General features: G+C 41.9%; 4 protein-coding genes across 5 annotated transcripts; 2 read left to right on the forward strand and 2 right to left on the reverse strand.

Moving 5' to 3' along the window:
- The first annotated feature begins 2,952 nt into the window (after positions 1 to 2,952).
- Positions 2,953 to 4,329, forward strand: LOC102713533 (expansin-A19-like). Its single transcript, XM_040521945.1, has 3 exons — positions 2,953 to 3,073; positions 3,186 to 3,507; positions 3,909 to 4,329. Exons 1-3 carry the CDS (start codon positions 2,953 to 2,955, stop codon positions 4,219 to 4,221), a joined length of 756 nt encoding a protein of 251 aa, XP_040377879.1. The 3' UTR covers positions 4,222 to 4,329.
- Positions 4,330 to 6,838: 2,509 nt separating this feature from the next.
- LOC102711600 (la-related protein 1B-like) lies at positions 6,839 to 11,859 on the forward strand. 2 transcript variants are annotated; one of them, XM_015835608.2, is made up of 6 exons: positions 6,839 to 7,382; positions 7,479 to 7,986; positions 8,069 to 8,225; positions 8,311 to 8,401; positions 9,749 to 9,820; positions 11,102 to 11,859. In XM_015835608.2, the coding sequence occupies exons 1-6, from the start codon at positions 7,119 to 7,121 to the stop codon at positions 11,426 to 11,428; spliced, it is 1,419 nt and encodes a 472-aa protein (XP_015691094.2). In that variant the 5' UTR covers positions 6,839 to 7,118; the 3' UTR covers positions 11,429 to 11,859. The 2 variants fall into 2 exon arrangements, with proteins under 2 accessions (XP_015691094.2, XP_040377950.1); XM_040522016.1 differs by having other exon boundaries at positions 8,072 to 8,225.
- Positions 11,860 to 12,887: 1,028 nt separating this feature from the next.
- Positions 12,888 to 13,848, reverse strand: LOC102711867 (heavy metal-associated isoprenylated plant protein 27-like). Its single transcript, XM_006649363.3, has 2 exons — positions 13,699 to 13,848; positions 12,888 to 13,572 (listed from the first exon to the last, which is right to left on the reverse strand). Exons 1-2 carry the CDS (start codon positions 13,783 to 13,785, stop codon positions 13,186 to 13,188), a joined length of 474 nt encoding a protein of 157 aa, XP_006649426.1. The 5' UTR covers positions 13,786 to 13,848; the 3' UTR covers positions 12,888 to 13,185.
- Positions 13,849 to 14,296: 448 nt separating this feature from the next.
- Positions 14,297 to 17,557, reverse strand: LOC102713811. The gene is made up of 2 exons (XM_015834749.2): positions 17,157 to 17,557; positions 14,297 to 15,470 (listed from the first exon to the last, which is right to left on the reverse strand). The coding sequence occupies exons 1-2, from the start codon at positions 17,484 to 17,486 to the stop codon at positions 14,658 to 14,660; spliced, it is 1,143 nt and encodes a 380-aa protein (XP_015690235.2). The 5' UTR covers positions 17,487 to 17,557; the 3' UTR covers positions 14,297 to 14,657.
- Between the last annotated feature and the right edge of the window lie 5,202 nt (positions 17,558 to 22,759).

Below are 22,759 nucleotides of genomic sequence, written 5' to 3' on the forward strand. Positions count from 1 at the left end.
AAAAAATCACCTATACAAATGAGTTAGATTTGAAGCCATTAAAGACAACATCATTTCTACAAGGAACCGTTACGGTGCTTCTACTACCATGGGTGCTGTGTAGTAAAATTTAAATCTAAATATGGATTTTTATAAATTTATTAAATATTTTATTTGAAACTTCGGTAAGGTATCTCTACCAATTCATCTATTTTAATATGATATATGACGCATAAATTTATTACAATATTATATATTTAAGTTCTAATTTTAACCTTATAAAATTTCTACTACACATAATACCCGTGCAGTATAAGAAAAATCACAACCGTTACATCCAAAGTAATAGATGGAGGTAGATCCAACGTGTTTTATTACCCATGTAGTATAAGAAAATCACAGACCGTTAGATCCAACGTCGTATAAATAAAAATGGAGGTAGTACATGACTATGTATTACAGTATCAATTAATTGATTAATTTATTATTGATCTCGCCAAAAAATCATTAGTATCGTGCTATGTTGCTCAACTTATGATTGCAATGGCGGATTCAGATGTGAATCGAATGCCCAGAACTAACAAAACGGTCTGTTCTGTGTTCGAAGAAGCAAGGTATAAAATTATTGTTAGTGTCGATCGACCAACCAGTATTTTATTTATTTTTTGAACCGAAGCCAGCTAGGAGCTGGTATTATATTGAGAAGGGTAAAAACAGCAATTACAAATAGTTTCAAAGAAGAGTTTTTTTCTTATCCTTACGGAGGTACCATGAGATACCATTTTTTTCTATATAAAATTTGGTACCAATTTGATATCTTGTACTTAAGATACCAAGAGGTATCAAATTTTGTATAGAAAACAATGGTATCTCTTAGTACCTACTTAAAATAATGGTATCTCTTAGTACCTACTTAAGTATGGTAAAATTGCTCTTCAAGGAAACCACACCAGGAGCTGCCCCGTCTCCTAGTCAGAAAACTTTAAAAAAAGAAAAAGAAGGAATCAGGCCAATATTCTCGCTAAATGCTTTGCTCCACAAATTGACCACAGATTGGCTTCATCTAACCAGTATTTTATTTATGAGTATGTGTAGAATTTATGCTCAAAAAGTATGCTATTTATAATAGAACTCATCAGAACAAGCGATTCATAAAGCAATGTAGTGCTTTACTATTTTAATCATACGGTTTTTGTTGGTTGACCTCAAGCACTGAACAAGATAATGCAAATTATTTGACTATTTCAATGTGTAGCTCGCCATTGGTTGGAAGAGAAAAAGAGTAATTGGGGCTGCAAAGGAATCAAGGGAGTTGAGCCTGCAGTTAGACAGTACTGAAAAGGACAAATAATTAAGAAGCGAAAAACTCTACTTCCTTTCCATTACAACTGCTCACTTGTCTAATTATAAGGACTTTGAAATATCCGGTACTAATTAAGAATTCCATGGGAGCGAATTTAGGTAGCCAATAAATGAGCAGACGCTTCTTTTGTGTGAAATATTTCTGATTGAGGAATTCATTATATTATCATTAGTCAAAATTGACTAGTAATTTGCCCGTGTGTTGCAACGGAAAATATTACCTGCCCGAGATAAGCAACTTTTTTATCTTTGAGAAAAATATGCTCTCTATGTTAAAGTACAGCTTTTCATCTTACAGTTTTAGTGTCCAGAATATACGAAGGAACACATAAATGAAGAATAAAACCATTGCATCATAGTCCAGTGTAGAAAGAAAAAAAACACATAAATGAGATGATCATGCACTACCAGAAGCTTAATTACCATAGCAGGGTCATATGTATCTGTATCACAAAGCTGTGTTCAACAAGCAAGTTGAGGAGTTTCCGCACTCCTGTGGGCATACTTTGACCGTGATAATGGGTAGTTTGATCTCCAGCTAAGCGATCGTATGGATCAACCCTGTATCAATAGGTTTCTCATCAGAGAAGGATCATGGCCACAACACCGAGCTCTGTTAGAATTATATGATGTGATTTTCTTCAGAGTATTTTTTTATTGCAAGGGGAAATTGAAGATGTAGTGTAATAAGTAGGACTCAGAACTGTTTTTCCATTTAAAGGCAACCAATTTGCTTAATCCTAGAGATAAACTTAGGACCTGTTTGGAGATCTTTTAGATTTCGAGAAATAGCTGTTTGGTAGCCAGTTTCGAGAATCTGAAAAAACTCTGAAACCCAGCTTCTCCAGCTTCTGACTTTTTAGTTCATTTTCTAGAATTTGTAACTGTAGATTGTCAGAATCCGTGGACCATTTGTGACAACTTCTATCAGAAACAGTTTCTGAAAAAACTGCAGCTGAAAAAAGCTCCCCAAACATACCCTAATCTCGTTAGAACTCAAGATGCCAAAAGTACTGAGTTTGTTTGATGGATATAATTTCTTTCGGTTTTCTGAGAGAGAAACGGAGGATAATATAATTTCGTTAGCGAAACAGAGTAAACGAGACATGTAGCAAGAATGATTGTATGGCTAACATTCAGTTCAGCTACAGCCTGCGTAGCGTACATGCTGGCTAGCAGAAACATTCGCGTGCATGCATGATCAGAGCATTTCTGTTCTTGCTGCGCACAACGACCTGTTCAGCTTTGAACTTTTAGCTGCACCCCAAGCAGTAGAGCTTAGACCAGCAAAACCAATCATAATTACGCGTAATTCAATCTCTGGACGTTGCAGAGCCATGTGCATGCGATCGTTGGAACAGTGATCGCATGTTTCAATAATGCATGCGACAATCATTCCCTAGCTAAAGCTTGGTATGCAATCCATGCCCGTTCTGTTCACAGGCCTCCTGGATCACCATGCTATATAAGCACCAGCATTGCCGCAGACATCCTCACCTCCAAAACTATTCATCGCAAAACAATATCTATCTAGCTAGTAGCTACATAGTTTGCAACGAGGTTAATCTTCTCTCCATCGACTGCACAGAATCGAGCTAGCTAGGGGGCGACATGGGGAGCATTTTCCTGCAGCTGGTGGCCGTTCTCGCGCTCTGCTTTGCACCGGCGAGGTCGGACTGGCTCCCGGGCACCGCCACGTTCTACGGCGGCGCCGACGGCTCCGGCACGATGGGTAAGTCGTCTACTCTCTAGACTGCAGCTTCTGTCGTTGCCATGATGCCAATGCATTGCCATGATGGTCTATGGATTAACCGGGTCGTGCATGCGTGCATGTGCGTGTGCAGGTGGTGCGTGTGGGTACGGCAACCTGTACGACCAGGGCTACGGCATCAACAACGCGGCGCTGAGCACAGCGCTGTTCAACGGCGGCGCGTCGTGCGGGCAGTGCTACCTCATCATCTGCGACTCCTCCAAGGCGCCCAACTGGTGCAGGCTCGGCAAGGCGGTCACCGTGACGGCCACCAACTTCTGCCCGCCCAACTGGGACCTCCCCAGCGACAACGGCGGCTGGTGCAACCCGCCCCGCCCTCACTTCGACATGGCCGAGCCCGCCTGGCTCCAGATCGGCATCTACGAGGCCGGCATCATCCCCGTCCTCTACCAGCAGTAAGCTCATTGACCGACATGACAATAATTTTGGTTACATTTGTTCGTGATCTTAGGGCCCCTTTGAATCATAGAAATGAAAAAAATATAGGATTTTAACAGAAATGTAAGTGTAAAATAGAGGATTGCAAAACACAGAAAAAATATAGAAATGACCGTTTGATTGGACCAAAAAGAAAACACAGAAATTTGAGGAGAGATAAAAACTCAAATGATTAAATTTCCTCCAAAACTTACATGGGAAGAGACATTCCATAGGAATTTCATAGGATTCGTTCATTTGATTCAAAGGGCTTTATAGGAAAAATTTCTATAGAAATGAAATGCTCGAAAATTCCTACGAATTTTCTTTGAATCAAAGGAGGCCTTAGTAATTGACCATCTGTCGTGATGAATTGCAGGGTGAAGTGCTGGAGGAGTGCAGGCGTGAGGTTCACCATCAACGGGTTCAACTACTTCGAGCTGGTGCTGGTGACCAACGTGGCCGGGAGCGGGTCGGTAGCGAGCATGTCGGTGAAGGGGTCCAGCACGGGGTGGATCCAGATGTCGAGGAACTGGGGCGCCAATTGGCAGTGCCTCGCCGGATTGGCCGGCCAGGCTCTCAGCTTCACGGTCACCTCCACCGGCGGCCAGACCATCGTCTTCGACGGCGTTGTGCCGGCGGGGTGGTCGTTCGGCCAAACCTACAGCACCTACAAACAGTTTGACTACTAAGCTAGCTTCATACGTCAAGAGCAATTAATAGAGCATCGTCTGATCATCGAGCATTCATTCTCTTTTTTCATTTCTTATTGATTAGCTCGAGAGCTAGCTCCGCGATCGAGCATTGTTTCTTCAGTTTGTTAGAGCAAGTTCAATAGTTAGCCAACTGCTAGATTCAATTCATCTATAATCAATCTAATAGTCAATTTATACAATAGTTACCTACCAAACATCAATACATAGTCCCACATGTCATACATACATTTTATCCTGGAGTCCGTGTGCAGCTGACTATAAATTATAAATTAGTAGTCCACCTCTCTTTTCTCTTCCCTCTTATCTTTTTAAAATATGCTTACAGCTGTCTTATAGCCTGCTATGGTACCTGGTCTTAATTGATGGGTGTAAATTAATTAAACTGTAAATCCAAGGCAGTCGTTAATAGATGTGAAATTGTTACTCCTGCCGAAGATCTTTTCATGCATCATAAACCAGTACTCCCTCTGAAAAAAAATCAATTCTTCGGTTTCCGTATCCAACGTTTGACTATCCGTCTTATTTAAAAAAAATTTCAGGAAATTAAAAAAATTAGTCACACGTAAAGTACTATTCATAATTATTATCTAATAAAAACAAAAATATCAGTCGCAAATTTTTTTTAATAAGACGAAGAGTCAAAAATTGTAGATAAAAAGTGAAAAAAGTTATAGGTAAAAAATAAAAAATTAGTTTATTTAGGAACGAAGGGAGTACTCGAATATATCTTGAGATGTGCATCACATGCTGGTGCGGTGACAACTGACAAGTCATTTTCCTCGATGGAACAGAGTGTCAATTAAAGGCTACTAGAGGCGTACGAGAAAAACACGTCTAGTACAGTAGTACTACATTACATACGCAATTATATCAGCATCAAGCTACCAAATATACTCCAATATATAATTGGTGACCCGTACAACACAAAACTGACAGGAAGACGGCGGCTGAGCTAATTCTGAAATTAAGCCTTTCGTTTGGAGGAGATCTCAGAGGCGAAAAGATCCATCAGGCTGCCAAACGAAACGAGGCGAGCTGTGCATGAAAGACAGTCTCAGTCTCTCAGATGATGTCGGCTGATGCATTGCAGCAGATTCTAAAAAACGGATTGTTATTCATAAGAGTTTCTAACTTTGAAGATTCTACAAGAAAATAAAGCTATCATAAGCTTCCAAACAGATCCAGGAACTAATTGCAGCCGCAAGCAATCCAACGACAAAATTGCACGCACTCATCTCGATCGTGGGGCGTGGCTACCTTGGTGATCGATCCAAAGGAGTAGGAGACTATTTGGCTACTAGGACCGCGTTCGTTTCCTTCCTCAAAGTTAACTTATCCTCGTTTTTCGTGCGTACGTTTTTTCGAACCGTTAAACGGTGTATTTTTTATAAAAAAATTTAATAGGAAAATTATTTTAAAAAATCATATTAATCTATTTTATATTTTTTTAATAATTAATAATTAATTAATTATATACTAATCTATTTTCGTGTCAGAAATAAGTTAACTTATCTCCTTCGTTCAAACACGGCATAAGAGGTTTGGACCTTATCCATCCAACACCGTTAAGGAAAAGACATGAGAGGATAATAAAGCTTCCAAATTCTCCTGTAGCAGCGTTCCTTTTGCTATCCTGTTATAACCTCGTATTTTTACGCTTCAAATTCTGTTCCTTCACATCCGATGTGTTGCAAGAATCACTTGCACTAAGTATATTTTTTTATCTACTTATGCCTCTACGTAAAAATTTAAATTTTTAATCTTAAATGTATAATTGATTTTAATATTTTTCCATCAAAATTTATTTTCCAGCATTAGATTGCTAAGAATATATATATATATATATAAATTGTACAAATTATATTTTATTTATAAATATGTTATTTGAATTTTTTCTATTAAAAGCCAAACGATGGCCCCCTTAATTTTATTTCATAAAGGAAAAAAAAACTCTGATATATATACTGATTACATCGGCACAACATGCATCTATACGCAAACAAGAAGCATCCCAAAATTCTCGTAGCGTCTTTTTACATCATCAGTTGAAAAGGCGGCACAAGAATATGTCCGGATTCACCAGGATGGAATACTTGGTTTTCAAAAACAACGAGCTGGGACAGTGAGCTGAGGTCGTCGGAATCCGGCAGGACGGCGAAGTGGAAGAGCCGGTGAGGTCGTCGGAAAAAGGATGGGCGGCTGCCGGTGGCCGGTGCAGTCCAGCCCAGCCGCCGCCTCCGGCCACCGGTGGATTTGCTGCCATCCTCCAACACCGAAAGGTCGCCATTATTTACTTTCCCCGGGACGTGGACCCTCGGCGGCATCCGGGGCCGTGGATCCGGCATCCGACGGCTCCCCGCGCGCGGGCCCACCTGACACCTACCGGTGCCGCGGCCAGGTGGGGGCCCACGTGCCAGCTCGCGCTTTAGAGCGGCGCAGGGCCCCCCTCCCCGGGGGAAGGGATCGTGGCCGTCCGCGTGGATCGGACGGTGGAGAGGGCCGCGAACGGGTGGTCGCGGCGGACTCGTCCCCTTTTGTGCCCCACCGGGAAAGGGAGGGATCCCCTCCTCTGCGTCCATCCGTCCGCCCCGTGGGAAGGGAAGGGGAAGAGCCGCCGCCGCCGCAGCCGCGACGAGCCACCGGCCGCCCGGCCCCCGTTTATCCCGTCCGCGATCCGATCGTCGCCGGGATCCTCCACCCCGCCCCCACCCTCCCCCTCGTGGCGGCAATATTTGGAACCCTGGAGCCCCGCGCCGCCGATCGCCTCATGCCGTGCTGAGCGCGCCTACCGATCCCCACCGCCGCCGTTCGTGCCGTGTCCTGATAGGTGTTTTCCAGCGGGCGGAAGGGGGCCACCGAGGTGTGTGTGGGCGATGGCTTCCAACGGTGACCAGCATGCGGCGGCCAACGCTGGCGGGGGGACCCCGGCTCCGACCGATAGTCCCCCCGCCGGGAAGAAGGCGGGTGCTGCTGCCGTCGCGTGGAAGCGCCCGGGGAACGGGGCGGTGCAGGTCGTGGTGGCGCCCGGGAGCCCCATCATGGACGCCGACTCCTGGCCGGCGCTGCCCGGGCTGGCGTCTCCCCCGCCGCCGACGCCGCCCAGGGCATCGCCTAAGGCCGCTCCTCCACCATCCGCTGTGAGTGTTTGATCCAGTTGATAGTAGGGTATGAGATTGAAATTTATTGCCGTTTGATGGGACTGGGTTTTTTTTTGCGTTGGGGAATCCTCTCAGGAGGTGGTGATCCCACCTGTCTCTTTGGGCAATTCCGGTGCTCCCGATGCTAATCCTGATCACGAAGCACTGGTGCGCAATCCACCGGCCCGGCGTGCCCTGGTGATGCCTGCGGGGGATGGGCTGGACAAGCGTGCCCCTGGCTCAGAGCCATCACCAGTCCACACCCCTAATGCCAGGAGCAATGGAGGCGGTGATCACTACCAGAATGGCCGTTATGGTTCCCATCCCCATGGCCGAGGTGGTGGCTATGGTGGGGGGAACAGGAGGGGCAATGGTGGAGGTGGTGGTCGGCGTGGACAGGAACACCATGGTGGTTTCGATGGGCAACGGCGGGGCGGTGGCCGCAGGGACGGACATGGGCCTGCACACCAGCAGCGTGGACACCAGCCATCTTACATAAGGGCTCCTCTGGCTGTTGTGACGGCAGCACCTCCTCCACCACCACCATTTGTTAGCCCTGCTACTCCACAAACACCACCTTATGGGGCTCCCATTGGCTTCCCTGGTATGGCATGCATGTGGTTTATGAGATTATATTATATAGTTGTTCTATTGTTATCTCACCTTAATTTTCTTTATCTCAATAGCAGAGATAGCACCTCATGTGTACTACTTTGCGTCCCCCTCAGAAGGTGTTCAAGCACTGCCTTTCGTGCCTCACCCAGCAAGCCCTCCAGCTATGTTAATTACTCCATTTGAATCTCTTCGAATGGAGCTGCTGAGGCAGATAGAGTACTACTTTAGGTAGTTTTATACCTACGCTTACAGGAACTTTTTTCCATATCATCTGTGAGGCCAGTTTACTGAATCACTTGTTTAATTTTTGCAGTGAGGACAATTTGTGCAAGGACATATTCTTGAGGCAGCGAATGGATGACCAGGGTTGGGTTCCAGTTTCTCTGATTGCAGGATTTAATCAGGCGAGTTCTCTCACTAAGAAAAATTAATAATGAACTTTACTTCGTTGCTTTTGTTAAATGGTTTAATGACAAACTTACCGTCTGCAGTGTTCTGCCTACTTTCTGTAGTTAGTTGCTCACTGTCACCATTGAACGAGAGACAAAGAGCTTTTTTCTTATTGCTTATATGACATCTTCTTTTTCTGTTGCCTGGATGTGTGAGAAGTTGAATGCACATTTAGATATGCAAGAATGGTACCATCACGGAGCTTCCATATTTAGATATTAGTCAAGATGTCTACTAATCTATATCCTGTGTAATTTAGATGACATCAATTGTCTCAATTTTTTTAAGCTGAAAACATACAATTGGTCATGCATTTTTAGTTATTTCCACAATGGTGTAAGAAATCTCAATCTGTATGTAGTTGTAAACACATAAGTTTTTATGGATATTTTCAGATTCTATCCTTCAAAATTAGTAAATTTGGTGAGTGCCAATCCATGGTGATGGGATTTGTTTTCCCCTCGGATTGCTTTATCCAAATCCCAAGAGTTTTTTTTTTTTGGGGGGGGGGGGGGTGGTTCAGCTTTGGGCTACACATTTTCTAATTTTGTCTTAAATGTCTTAAATTATTTTCTTATTATTGTTTTGTGGCTCTCAATGCACCATGTACAAAAGACTTCTGTGTTTTTATATTCTTTTATGCTTTTGCCCCTTGATCCTAACAAATGATTACTATATTTTGAGGCGTCGCAAAAATGCATTTTCTGTGCAATGTGAACAAAAGGAAATTTGCCACCTGCCTCTGCACGATGGTAATTAAGCCCTTAAATTCCAAGAGAATGGCAAGGTCTGGAGACTGTAATCATGTAGTTGATTCCCATGATTTATTACAAGTGATAATGTTCTTCCAAAAGAACAACCAGAAGCCATTGTTGTACTCAATTGTCCGTTAGTTGGCTTGTCATAAGTAGGGAAAGGAGAGAAACTAGCAATCGGAATGGAAAAACAACTATATAAAAGAGACCAAAATAGTAGAGGCTGACTGATAAGTGAGACAATTACACAATATGAATGTTTTGGTTTAATAATGAATCTAGAGTGTTGAATATTTGAAGTTGCCCTTAGCTCTTTATTTTTCACCGTACATGGACATGCCATTATATGGAATTGTAGAAGTGATGTTTAACATGACTATGCACTGAAGAGAAAAGGAAAGGAGGATGGAACCTGTTTTTATGGCATTTATGCATATTTCTGACATGAATAATACCAATATTCAGGGGGCAACTTTATCCAAATACCAAAATAGGTACGCTTCTTTTACAGCTATGGCTAGTTCTCACCTATATTGTTTCGTGCAGGTAAAGAAACTGACTAATAATGTACAGTTCATCTTGGAAACAGTCCTGCAATCTGCCGTGGTGGAAGTACAGGTGATCTCTAATTGTAATAATTTACCATCGAAGTAATTTCATATTTGAGTTTTAAACAAATTTATCTACCACATTAAAAAGCTATAATTTGTAAATATCCAATTTGTATCCATGTTCTATTATGTGCAAAACAATGAACAGTTTTTGAAGTGTTTAAAATTAATCTGGCACTAGCTATTACAGATATTCTTTGCTAGATGTTTCATATAGATTATGCCTAAATGGCTTGGCATCCCAAAAATCTAGCTTGCATAGAAGGAATATTCTAGGGAATTTTTTTGGTTTTTGATCTTCAAAATGGTATTGTTTTGTTTCAATTTGTAATGCTATATGACAATTGACTGTGTAGCTCCTTGTACTTTATCTGGATGGCATCTTATTTTTGCCTTTGTTCAAGACCAACTAGGCAACTCTTGGCCTATGTCTGCTGGCCATCTTAGCTTGTATTCCCTCCTTTAGCTAACCCTAGGTAGTAATAGCGAATTACATAGACTGGAGTGCATGCCCAACTTAAGTTCAGTTCCATCATCGTAAAATCTTAGTCCAATCTTGTATGTACATCAAATTGGAATCCACATGTTGAAATTTGTGCATCAGAGCACTCGTGCTAGCATGGGCATCTACAGTTCTACACTCAGGAAATTGATTGATAAAATTGCATTTTTAGCACCCTAGAGGATCTCATGCCAGTATCAAGTATTTTATATTTCTTACTCCCATTCCTTAAAGCAGAACTCCAAATGAATTGTTGCTGTTTAAATCTGCACTCTTGGTTGACTAGCCACTAGGAAAAACTGAACGTATTTGATGTTTTAACATAATACTATAAACATATTACAAGGAGAATCTTATCTGTTGATTGCAAACAAGTTGATGATAGGTATATTTAATGATGATCTTAAGCTAGCCACTAGTATTATTGTAGATCAAAACTGTGATAACTTCATAACACTGGTCATCTATCAGTCGACTTATTTTTGTATTCACTTAAGATTTTGTTTCTAAATAAGAACCACAAACTCATTGATCCTACCTGATCAGAAAGCATTTGAATAAACTTACGTTATTGTTGCTGATCCTCCAAGATACTATGGATTTACAGGGAAATTTTGTTTAGCCTGTGCACACTTCAATTAACTCCAGAGATATAGGATTTATCTTGTACTTCCTACCATAATTTCTTCTATCGAAATGGGAAATGGCATGAATATGATTTTCTTTGTTCCGTGTCACATTTACTTCATATATCTCAGTTCTTGCTTTTCCTGATGTGCTTTAAAGGGTGACAAACTGCGGAAGCGTGAAAGATGGGAGATCTGGCTGCTTCCAAAACAAGGCTACTCAGCTGGCAATTCTTCTGGTTCACTGTCCCCTGTGACATCCAACATTGATTCACTGGCATCGCAGTTTCAATCTGTTGGACTTGAGGGGGCAGGCTACCATGCCGGTATGCAAGGAATGCCCGGTGAAGCTCTCCTTACTAGGTCAGCAACTTCAGTTAGTCTAGGATATCAGGCGCCCCCCTTGGGAGGGTTATACAGCAACGGGAGTGGACCACTTTTTGGGCAGAAGTCTGCAAGAAGTTTACTCCGGAGCGATACCTTTTGAGGTTTTACACAAGAAAAATTACAACGGCATGCCGAGTTTTCTCTGGTTACGGCACGCGTTCCTCATCTCATCTAGTGGGGGTGAGGACTGAGGATCCAGTTGGTTTGGAAGAAAACAACAAAAAAAATGAAAATAAAACATACAAAAAAAGAGAGATAGAAATACAAAAAAATAATAAAACCAAAAAAAACCAAAAAAAATCGAAAAACTTAGAAAAAATATGGAGGAAAAAAAATATAGTAGGTAGTATTATGTGCAGGACATATGTATTTTGTGGTTGTGCTCTTGCTGCGACGTGACATTACCTGTTGAGAACTCGTTTGGTTGCTGCTCTTTTGTGCACACTGAGTTGTCATGGATGCTGTCAATCGGAAACTGTTAAGACTAGACAAAATTATTTCAAAAAACTGATGACAATTTTCAGTTGTGCATATGCTTCTTGCGCAGTTAATGGTGTGATCTGCATTATCCTTTTCTCCTTTTTTTTTTGCAAATCCTATCCATATTATGTATGATTTGTGCTAATTCCGTCGACGTCGAACTGCCGGTAAGAAACAACTGCTTGCCATTACCGCTTTTTCTTCCATTCTGCATATTTCTGGGCTTCTTACTGAGATCATTTAGTGTTTTCTTCATCTGGCGCCTTCATATTTACTTGGAAATATATTATCCATATCTATAAAAACTAATGTTTTTTGGTGAAAGTACTGTCCAGCTGCCACGCAGCAGCTCTACTGTTGCACTGTTCATTACTGTTTGTACGCACTGTTCATCTCATCGTTTATCTGCAGCTACAGCCGATTAACCATTGCACTGCTACAGCTGATTAACCATTGCACTGTTTATCTATTTTCACTGTACATGTAGTTGATTAACATGATATGTTAGTGTTTTAAAAAAACGCCTTTTTACGAATAGTGTCCTTTATATATCTATTTTCCGCTGCTACCATATTTATTTCCCGCGGTAACGTGCGGATTTATCAGCTTGTTCTCATATAGATGGTTGTGCTTATACATGAACAAAGTTGGGGGCAGACATTGTGTATGATCTATATTTGATAAGGATGTGTTTGGTTGGCTGGGTGAGAGTTTTGTTGTGTTTTTTTCTGGAAATATTTCATGAAGATGTTGGATGTTTCTATCAAGCTAAATTGGCTCGTGAGTTGGTCATTAGTGATGGTTGAGTTATAATTAGCTTGTTTTGTTGTTAATTAGTGATTATCAAGTTTAAATTAGTGTTAATTAACTATAGATATATTTTGTTGTTAATTTATACTAATTACAATAAAATCTATGATGATTAATTTATATTATTATTTATTAGTAATTTAATATTGCCATTCAATCAACCAAACAAAAAATTGTATCATGTGATCATCTAGCCAAAGTATGGATGGCCATGTCTTATCTTACCTTAACCACCAACCAAATCCATTATAAGATGACACGAAGTCGAAGAGACGTCATTCTTCTATCCATCCTCTTAGCAATTTAGACACACCTTAACGGAAACAAAGCTAACCCGTTGCTTTGATCTTTGATCTAACACTCGAAGCTACTGAACGTACCCACAAAAAGTCTTTTAGGGCAAAAATATTTACAGCCACGAGGTGCTCACGAGACAAACAGGTTACACACACTTGGGAAAAAAAAACAGCAGCACACTTGAACAGCAGAGCTGGAGCATACACCACAAAGCAACAGCACACTTTAACAGCAAAGCTGGAGCATACACCACTATGGCACTAGCATTAGCTACATGAGGGAGCAGGAGTTGGGGTTCTCGTCGCTGAAGGCGGAGGCGAGCTTCTCCTCGTCGTCGGTGGCGCGGGCGAGCGGCGCGGCGTCGGGGTCGGCGAGCGCGTTGCGGACGTACCCCAGCGGCGCCTTCTTGTCGTAGGCCCCCGGCGCGTAGGGGTGCGGCACCACGTCGTAGGGCACGTACGGCCACGGCTCCGCCTTCTTCCCCGTCCTCCGCCGCAGCCGCTCCGCCACCTCCTCCTGCTCCACGTACCCCGTCACCGTCACCTTGTTCTGCTTCGCGTCCACCTCCACGCTGCTCACCCCCTTCATCTCCTCCACCGCCTTCCTCACCTTCCTCTCGCACCCTTCGCAGTCCATCCGGACCATCACCTCCACCTTCTAAACCATTTTAGTTTTGCCACACACACAAAATATATTCAGTTAACATTCCATTTCATTCATTTATATATATAACGTAAGAATTTGTACAGCTTCATCGTAAACCGAAAAGTGCTTAAGCTTAACCTGGAACTGCTTGTGCTTCTTCTTGGGAAGGATTTTCATTTTGGCCGGCAGCTCGCGCAGCTCGGCGATGATGCCGTCGACGCCCATTCTCTCCGGTTTTTTTTGGTATCAGCACCTGGACCAATGAAGTTGTGGCTTTCCAAGAAGGGTATCTCAGTATCTGCCTGAAGATGTGCCTTTCCTAGGTACTTATACCGATAGAGATGGCTCAGCTTAGCTAGCCATGAAAAGCCTAAAGTTGAGAGATGCTTCTTGGTTGTGCTTCTGGACTCCGGAGAGATACACATGAAGATGTACGGTAGGAGTATCGTGGTGTTCCTTTGCAAGAAGGTCAGAATTGGCTGCAGTGCGCCCATCTCTGCTGTGTACAGTATTAGTAGTAACATGGATGGACGAATCTGGATTGCTCTGAATGCATCGATCCCAAGTCATTAGTTGGAAATGGAGCTTTCTTTGGATGTTTCCACGCGTGATAGGCCGTGTGGATCACCACAGCTAGCGAACCTTCTACACGGCGGAGCCCTTCCCTCTTTTGGCTGGGCCGTCCATCTTTCTGGTAAGATTTCAGTTCCACTGAGCATTGTCGAGAGAGAGAAGAAAATGTCAGTGTTGTGAATCTTTTACTGAATGAATTGGAGAAGTACATGTTTAAGGGGCCTTCAATTTAGCTGTGATACAATCTGGCTCTAGCGACTTTGCCTTCAATTTGCATTTGCACACCTGCTATTTAGGTGTGGCACACCTTTGAGCTACCTACTTCTGGTTTTAATCATATTGGATTAAAGACCCCCATGTAAGCAAGCACACCAAATTTCTTTTACTGGAGAAAACCGGTGTAAACTCTATGTCTAGATGTTCCAGTATACAATTTGCAATCATTCATACAAATAGAAGTCCATCTGTTACCAATCTAATTGCCAAAAACAATATTAAGGAGACAATGCCGCATTGCGAATACATCAGTATAGACTGAAACCGAAGACCTGCCCAACTAGAAGAGCTATTCCCATGCATATTGCTACAAGTGAAGCAGCCCAGGTCAGTTTCTCTGTTATCCTAGGGACCTTCTCTTTTAAAGCCTCACTACAAGAACCTACAAAAGCAGTGTAACTCCCCATCGAGAATACAGTCCCCATCAAGAACATACCAAGAAATGCTGCACCAGCTAAGCGGGAAGGAAGGGCCAATGCAGGCAACACCATCAATAGAGCATCTGGTTGAAGACCATGAACAACTCCAGTGGCAAATGTTGCGAAGCCGACTTTCTTCTTCCTGGGAGCGACAGGGGTTGCCAAAGGCTCACTGCTGCTCACGTTGCAGTCTACACCTTCCAGGGCTAACGATGATTCATGAACCTCTGTAGCCTCCCGGATGCCCATACCTCCTATGATAAGAAGGGTCAGACCTACCACTCTTGTTCCCCATGTCCGAAGAATCTCGATGTGCAAACGATCCTTGAGTAATAAGAAAAGCAAGCCAAAAATAACTTGTCCTGCATCGTGACCACAGCCCCAAAGAGCACCGACCAGTCCGCTTTCCAGTCTTGATCTTCCAATTGACAGCGGTGCCAAAGCAACGAGATGATCAGGCCCAGATAGGGTATGTAAGCATCCAGCAATGAAACCAGCCCAACCACTGCTTAGTATCTCTGATGTAAACAATCCACCAGTTTTGGTTACTGATTGCACTGACGCATGGGCAGGATGAGGGATGCTAGAGTGCAGGGTGCCAATAATAAGTGCCATCAATAGGAAAAGAGCAGCTGTGGAAGCCTGTAATACAGAAAATATTGACTAAATCAGAATAATGACGGGAAGTACGATTTTTTAAAAATTAAGTCATATGCACAAAGTGACAAAACCAAACCAGAAATCAAGAATAATGCACTGGTTTCTGATGAAAATCATGTAGTCACGTCCACAACATCCTATATATATTTGAGAACTTCAGTGAAGCTGTGAAATCTCAAAAAAGTTACAGCTGCAAATGCAATCCCATCTAGCATCAGAAACTCACGATCACAACTAGATATGGACCTTTTGTATATGCATGTTTCATACTCCATCTGAACTTTTTAAATACGTGCCTAGCAAGCGTCCAGAAAAACATATCAATTACAAAACATTCAAATAGTATTGCATTCAGCCAATAAATAATGATGAAAACATTGTGCTAGAGAATGTTGAATGTTACTGACTATCAGTCAACTTCATGCACACTAGAACAATTTATGGGTTAAATAATATAATGGCCATGATGTTGCAAGAGAAGATGATGCAGATATATGACAACCCATGCAAAAGTTAAAGAAAATAATTTAGACATCATCCCTCACTTTATGTACAATTGTAAGACCAACTATCAAGATTATAGTGAACCCTATTCATTTATGATTAAAAAAAATGTGTCCACAACGGAACCCCAATATGGTACTGTATTCACTACAAATGTTATAAAAACAAGAGTTTTATAATCGTCTAAGGCTACGAGCAAAATAGTATTTCAACTGTGTGAGGACTCAGGCGTTAGCAATTTAGCACTATTAACTATTAATAATAACAATAATATGTATCATTCAAAAACTAAAAACTGCAGGACATTCAACAATCTTAGAACCCACCTTGGTAAATACTAAACACTTGCTACAATCACAAGCATCAAGGAGTCCTCACAACATTCTAGGGTAGTTTTGAACATAAAACTGCAAAAAAAAAAAAAAATCTCCGAAGCTATATCATCACCTAGTTTTCAAGTGGAATAAACTAACTTCAGTTATTTACCTATAAAAAGAAAATTATTCTTTGCAACTTTCTATATACAGGTCTCACAATTCCACAAAGACCGCATATATCAGTTCGTTATCATACCCTTCCAGTACAGTATCTTAAATCACAACCCGCAACTGTACACAGATGGGAAAAAAAATAAGAAGGATGTTGTTCCATCTGTTGTGTTAAAAATAATAGAGGTACAGCTAACAAAAACAAAAGCTATTTGTTAACAGGTACACTAATCTTTCCTCCCATCGTTTCGCTTCTTATTTTGTTTATAAACCAAATGTGGGGGGGGGGGGGGGGGGGGGGGCTCATCATAGCTTATTTCACAGCCTTTGCTTTCAACCTATATAAAAGTTTTACTGACAAATTATTTTTTGTTTGCTAATAAGTCATTTTGCTTTTATTTCCAACAAGTGAGCCGAATAATCCCTGTACAACCGTGCCATTGTCCATAATTTATGTTCGCACCTATACAGAAAGAAAGCTCGTTGTTGTTTTTTGTTTTGAAAGTAGCCTAGGCATGGCACGGTATTCGATCTCAAACAGAAGCTTCTCAAGCTTGAGTTTACGGCAAGCACCAGTTGAGAACCTACCTCGACAATTCTACAGCGCGCATCATTTTCGAACCAACCATTGCAGTTCTAGATTTAACGAATCGAAAATCGAGGCAGAGGCAGTCACCTTGGGGAGCAGACTCCATAGCAGCTTCCACGGAGGCCCAACCGCATCCGCAACCACGGCGACCTCCCCCGTCGCATCCGGGTGCCGAGTCTGCGGCGCGGGCGAGTCACCACCGTGCCGCAACGGCGCGACGGCCGCGATCGGCCGGAGAAGCCGCGGCGGCGGCGGCGGCGCCCGTAGCCTCCCCGCCCACGGCTCGACGCCGCCGCCACCCGCGACGGCGAGGCGGCGGGTGGGGGATCCGCCGCCGCCCGGCAGAGGGATCCTGGGCCGCACCGGGGAGGAGGAGGAGGCGGCGGCCGCCCCGGACCTCGAGATCAGCCGCTCCATGCGCGCCGCCGCGACGAGGAAGGGGGAAGAAGTGGAACTAGAAGAGTCCAAGAGAGAGAGAAAGAGAAAGAGATCGTGCCAACTTTGCGCAGCGGGGAAGGTGAGGTCTCCGCGAAGGGATGGATGGCGACTTTGGAAGAGAAGAGGAGGTCGCCGCGGGTTGGTTGGTTGGTTCGCCACGCGGGCGCGGCGCGGCACGCGACGGCACGGGCGAGGCACGGGGCGCGCTTGCGTGCGGTGGTTGGGGCCGGACTCGCGGAGACGGTGGTGGTGGTGGTGCTGCGTGCACGTCCTTCCCTCCCTCCGGTTTTGTGTATGTAATAGTACTCTCTCCCTCAATATTTTAATAATATTCTCTCCGTTATCCAAATTTTCGATTAGATCATCTAAGACAGTCTATTCTCCATACCTATTTGTACTTGAACAATTATCTATATATGACATCTTCTATATCTTTTTAAAATAGATTCAGAAAATCTAAATATAAAATTTCTCATTTCTAATATGGATGACATTTAAAAATAGATGATGGAGTGAACTGTTGAAGCTCTATTTTTAGAATTGGGGATAAGATAAATGTACCGCTAAGGATGCCTTGGATTCGTTAGGTTTGAATGGATTCATCCATATCCATATATCCATGTATATTAGCACACATATAAATCTAAATAATATTAGAAAGTTTTATAAAGTTATAATTTAGGACGGAAAGGATATGTTAATTATTTTCGTTCACATATTTAATCATTCGTCCTATAAAATTATTTACTTTATATGGTTAATTTATTATTAAATATATTTTAATTATAACTTAACCTTTTACGTTATTTGTATAAAATATTTTGAACGTAACGAAAGGTCAAATCTACGAAAAAGAGTTTTTTTTTTACACGCTGTCACGATGTGCTATCCTACACTGATGGACGTTTGTTTGGAGGGATCTGCGTCTGCTCCATGAGATGTGGGGAAGGTACGTGCCGGTCAAAACTCGAAGGTCTGATCACGTGTCCAATTGAGTTTTTTCTTTTTTCTCTCTCTCTCTCTCTTTTAACCTGATGAGTCATCAATTATGGCTGTTTGACATAGTGCAAAATTAGGCCGTCGACGAGCTCCTTCAGCTAATTGTACTGACAGTGTTGAGTGTTGTCCTTGCCCGTCTAGCCAAGAAACCATCTTTTATCTTCCGAAGATATAGATTCTACTAAACCCGTTATATCAAGTAGGGCGAACAGCCATAATATCCATATATAATGTAGAGGATCCCAGTTCATTGTGCTGACCCAACAGTTATTTGGGCACATTTCCAATATTGTTTCTTCTACGTCGTTTGTTTCGTGCAAATTTACATCAGCAAGATATTAGTGCATATTCAAAGGTAGAGTTAATTATTGACTCTTATCTGATCCACATCAGCAAAAAGAACATATTTATAATGATACGTATAAAAGTAGAGCTAGATATAGTTTTTTTATTAATGTAATAAAATATTTCTGATTACGCTAGTTAATTTTATTTTTATCCACCTTCGTGTAAGAAAGTTTTCTTTAATAAATGATAAGGGACGACTCTAAGTCGTTGTCATACCTAACAACGTTTTTTTTCTCTCCTTCTCTTTGCTCCTCATTATTGAATTTATTTATGTGACGATTGAGAGAATCAGCTAACAAACACCTTTATACATTCTCTTATTTGTGGGTATTATAAACTTTTCTATGAAAGATGGCTTGTTTGAAGCTAATTGATACTGAACACACTCTTCGGTTTAGTAATGCTTTTAGCGCTTTTTTAGAGAGAGAATGCTTTTAACCTATTCACTATGTAGGCTATATATATTGGATTTTAATCCATTATAAAAAATATATATATACCGCATGTTTCGGTGATACATGAACTGATAGGTGCTGATGTTATCGCAATGAATTTTTGAATTTTATTTATTAAATAATTTACAAATTTGATTTTGTATTTAAAAAAAATCACAAGTAACCTTCTGCCGTCGTCTAGAGGGACGGAAATGTGATGTGGCAAACAGTCACTCGACGGGTCAGAAATGGCACATAGCGAATTTGTATTTAGGCCCTTACCGGCTTCAGGACCGAGAAGCCGTTTGTCACATCACATTTCCGTCCTCTTAGAGGACGCTAGGAGGTTAACTTTGTGACTTTTTAAAATACAAAATACAAAATTTTAAATTATTTAATAAATAAAATTCAAAATTTAAAAAATTCTTAACGCAATGATCGGCATATTTCCTTCGGGCCTATTAGGAGCTTTACGGCCTACAGGCCGAGAATTCCATGACCAAGAGAACGCCGCGAACTGGGCCCAAAAGTACGGCCGACCTGCGTTAGTCCCACCTTGATCTTATCAAATCACAAATGCATTTACTGATGGGCCATGCCTATGATTGCTACCAATAGGATACATGTGAAATAAACCTCCATCGTACCGTGCACTGCTGCTCATACTAGTACGTACGTAGGAATGGTAGGATTTATACGTCAGTGAACAGTATTATTGATAATCCTGACTTGATGACTCATGCGTAGGAGCAAACGTTGGCCCCGGAATCGAACACTTGGTTGACTGATCAGGCTTGCCATGACCTTATTCAGTTCTTATATATTTCTTCTCTAAAATTTATAAAAGTTTACCTTATATTTTTAATCGAACCCTTAAAGATTTTGTTAACCAAAAAGTTGGACAATTAACACCTCTAGCTCCGAGATGACATAAAATCATACGTTTGATTAGACTATATATTTTTCGTACCTTGGATACTTATATTCTTCGAGGTTCTCATAAAGTAGCGTTTACTTAGTGTGGAGGTGTGCGTGTGAGGGATGCATGTCTCTTTGCAAAAAAAAAAAAAGATAGTGGCTCCATGTTTAGTGGTAAGAGCAATAGAGCATGACAACAGTTCACGGACCATTTCTCTCCCGTGCTTATTTTGGGAGCTCGTATTGCAGCGGGCTAAATGTGTTGTCCGATTTTCTTTCCAATCCTTACATCACTACTTCGCACAAGCACAAAAATTAAGGTGCTAATTCTTATATCCCGCTTACATCATCCCATTTATATACTCATAGCGATCTGCCCATACGCGGCACATGAAACCGATCGAGTGGAACGAAGAAGGCCCCGTGACCAACGCACGTTCCCGTCGGTGATGCGCATGGCACCACGGGACGACGCTGAGAGAGGGAGAGAGAGGAAGAGCACCTGCACGGGGAACGGAGGGGGGGGCCACGGCCCACGGGGCAAACAGCGGCGGGCGACGCACGTCCACCAACTGCCGCATGCAAAAGCGCACTCCAACTCCGCTACGCTGTGCCACCGATCGCGACGGTCCGGGGTGCGACTGCGAGTGGTTGGCGCACGCACTGGCACTGGTACGCACGTCCACGGCGTGTCTGCGTGCGCGGACAAAATTGCCAGCCAGCGCCGAGTGCACGCGTGCAGCCACCCCCCAAACACCCAAAGGCCCCAGCACTAGTACTCCATTTCCAGCAAACTACTTAACAAACCAAACAATTATTCCAACCGGTCTCGAAACAAAAATAATTAAACTATTGCAACCAGTCTCCAAACAAATAAAAGGAAAAGAATGTACTCCAACCGCCAACTCACGGGCTTGGGCCCCTCGCAAGTTCAAATAGTATAGTCAGCTATTAACTCTAATTTATCTATAACTAATCTAGTAGCCAATTTATATAATAATTAGTTATAAAACATTAATATATGGTCTCATATGTCATACACACATTTTATCTTGGATCTCGTGTGCAGCTGGCTACAAATTAGAGCAAGGATAATAGCAGGCTATAAGCGGGCTATATGCTTATACGGAGGAGAGAGGGGTTGAGAGAGAGTATAAGCAGGTTCTAGTAGTCAGCTTGGGCACAAGAACCAAGAAACTCTGTGAGAGTGATATGTGAGTCATGCATTAATAATGAAGAGTTAAACTAGTATATGGGTGGGCTAAGAGAAGACTATAAGAAGTCTTATAGACAGCTTGTTGGCTACTCTCTCTGTCCCAAAATAAACCAATTTTTCATTTTTTACCTACAATTTTTTACTCTTCGTCTTATTCAAAAAAATTTTGTGATTGATATTTTTGTTTTTATTAGATGATAAATCATAAATAGTATTTTACGTGTGACTAATTTTTTTCTAAATTTTTGAAAATTTTTTAAATAAGACGGATGGTCAAACGCTGGGCACAAAAACCGAAAAATTGGTTTTTTAGAACAGAGGGAGTATATTATTAACATTGCTCGTAGTAGGTCACATGTCTTCTCTCTCCCCTCTAATCTGTTTGGATATGTTTATAGTTGATTTATAACCTGTTGTACCTGCTATTAACTCCATCTCCAAACCTACTCCGTACCCAGTATACTCTATAGTTAATACAGTATAGGCTAGTATACCTACGCCACACATACACCGATCAACTTGTGAGCAGAGCTGATGGCCCCATTTGTCACTGGCAAATCATGGGGGCGACACAGGTGAGAGTGAAACAGCAGGCTGCACGTCCCCCCAGAAATCTCCTCCTCCCTTGCACTGCCCGGCCCCCCGCGTGCACCGAGTCCCGACGCTTCAACTGCAGTAATAACTGGAGCACAGATGGGTCAAAAAAAAAAAAAAACTGGAGCACAGCAAGCACGGGTAAACACTAGTGCCAGACTCGGTGACATACGGGGAAAACGCACATCCAGCGCGTGAGAGTTTGAAAATTACCATCACATATCTCCAGCCATTTTCTAAGGGGCTGTTTAGTTTAAAAAAAAAATTACCCAAAAACATCACGTCAAAACTTTGGACATCTAAATAGAGTATTAAATATAGATAAAACGAAAACTAATTACACAGTTATATAAAAAATCGTGAGAAGAATCTTTTGAGCCTAATTAGTACGTGATTAGTCATAAGTGCTACAGTAACCCTACATACGCTAATGACGGACTAATTAGGCTCAAAAGATTCGTCTCGCGATTTCCACGCCAGTCGTGAAATTCGTTTTTTTATTCTTGTCTGAAAATACCTTCCATCCGGTCAAACGTCTGATGTGACATGCAAAAATTTTCATTTCACCGACTACCCCTAAGTTATTTTTAATATTTAGATATGCTTACAATCAACTTTCGTATCGTAAATTTAGTTGGACGTATACGTTCTCAAAGTTATTTAATTTTAAGCCCAATATAATTTTATGTTTAATATTTTTGAATAAACATAATACAAGATTTTGGAAGTAAAATGTTATTATT

The sequence above is a fragment of the Oryza brachyantha genome, chromosome 3 (genome assembly GCF_000231095.2).
Source record: "Oryza brachyantha chromosome 3, ObraRS2, whole genome shotgun sequence".
In the NCBI taxonomy this organism is placed as follows: domain Eukaryota; kingdom Viridiplantae; phylum Streptophyta; class Magnoliopsida; order Poales; family Poaceae; genus Oryza; species Oryza brachyantha.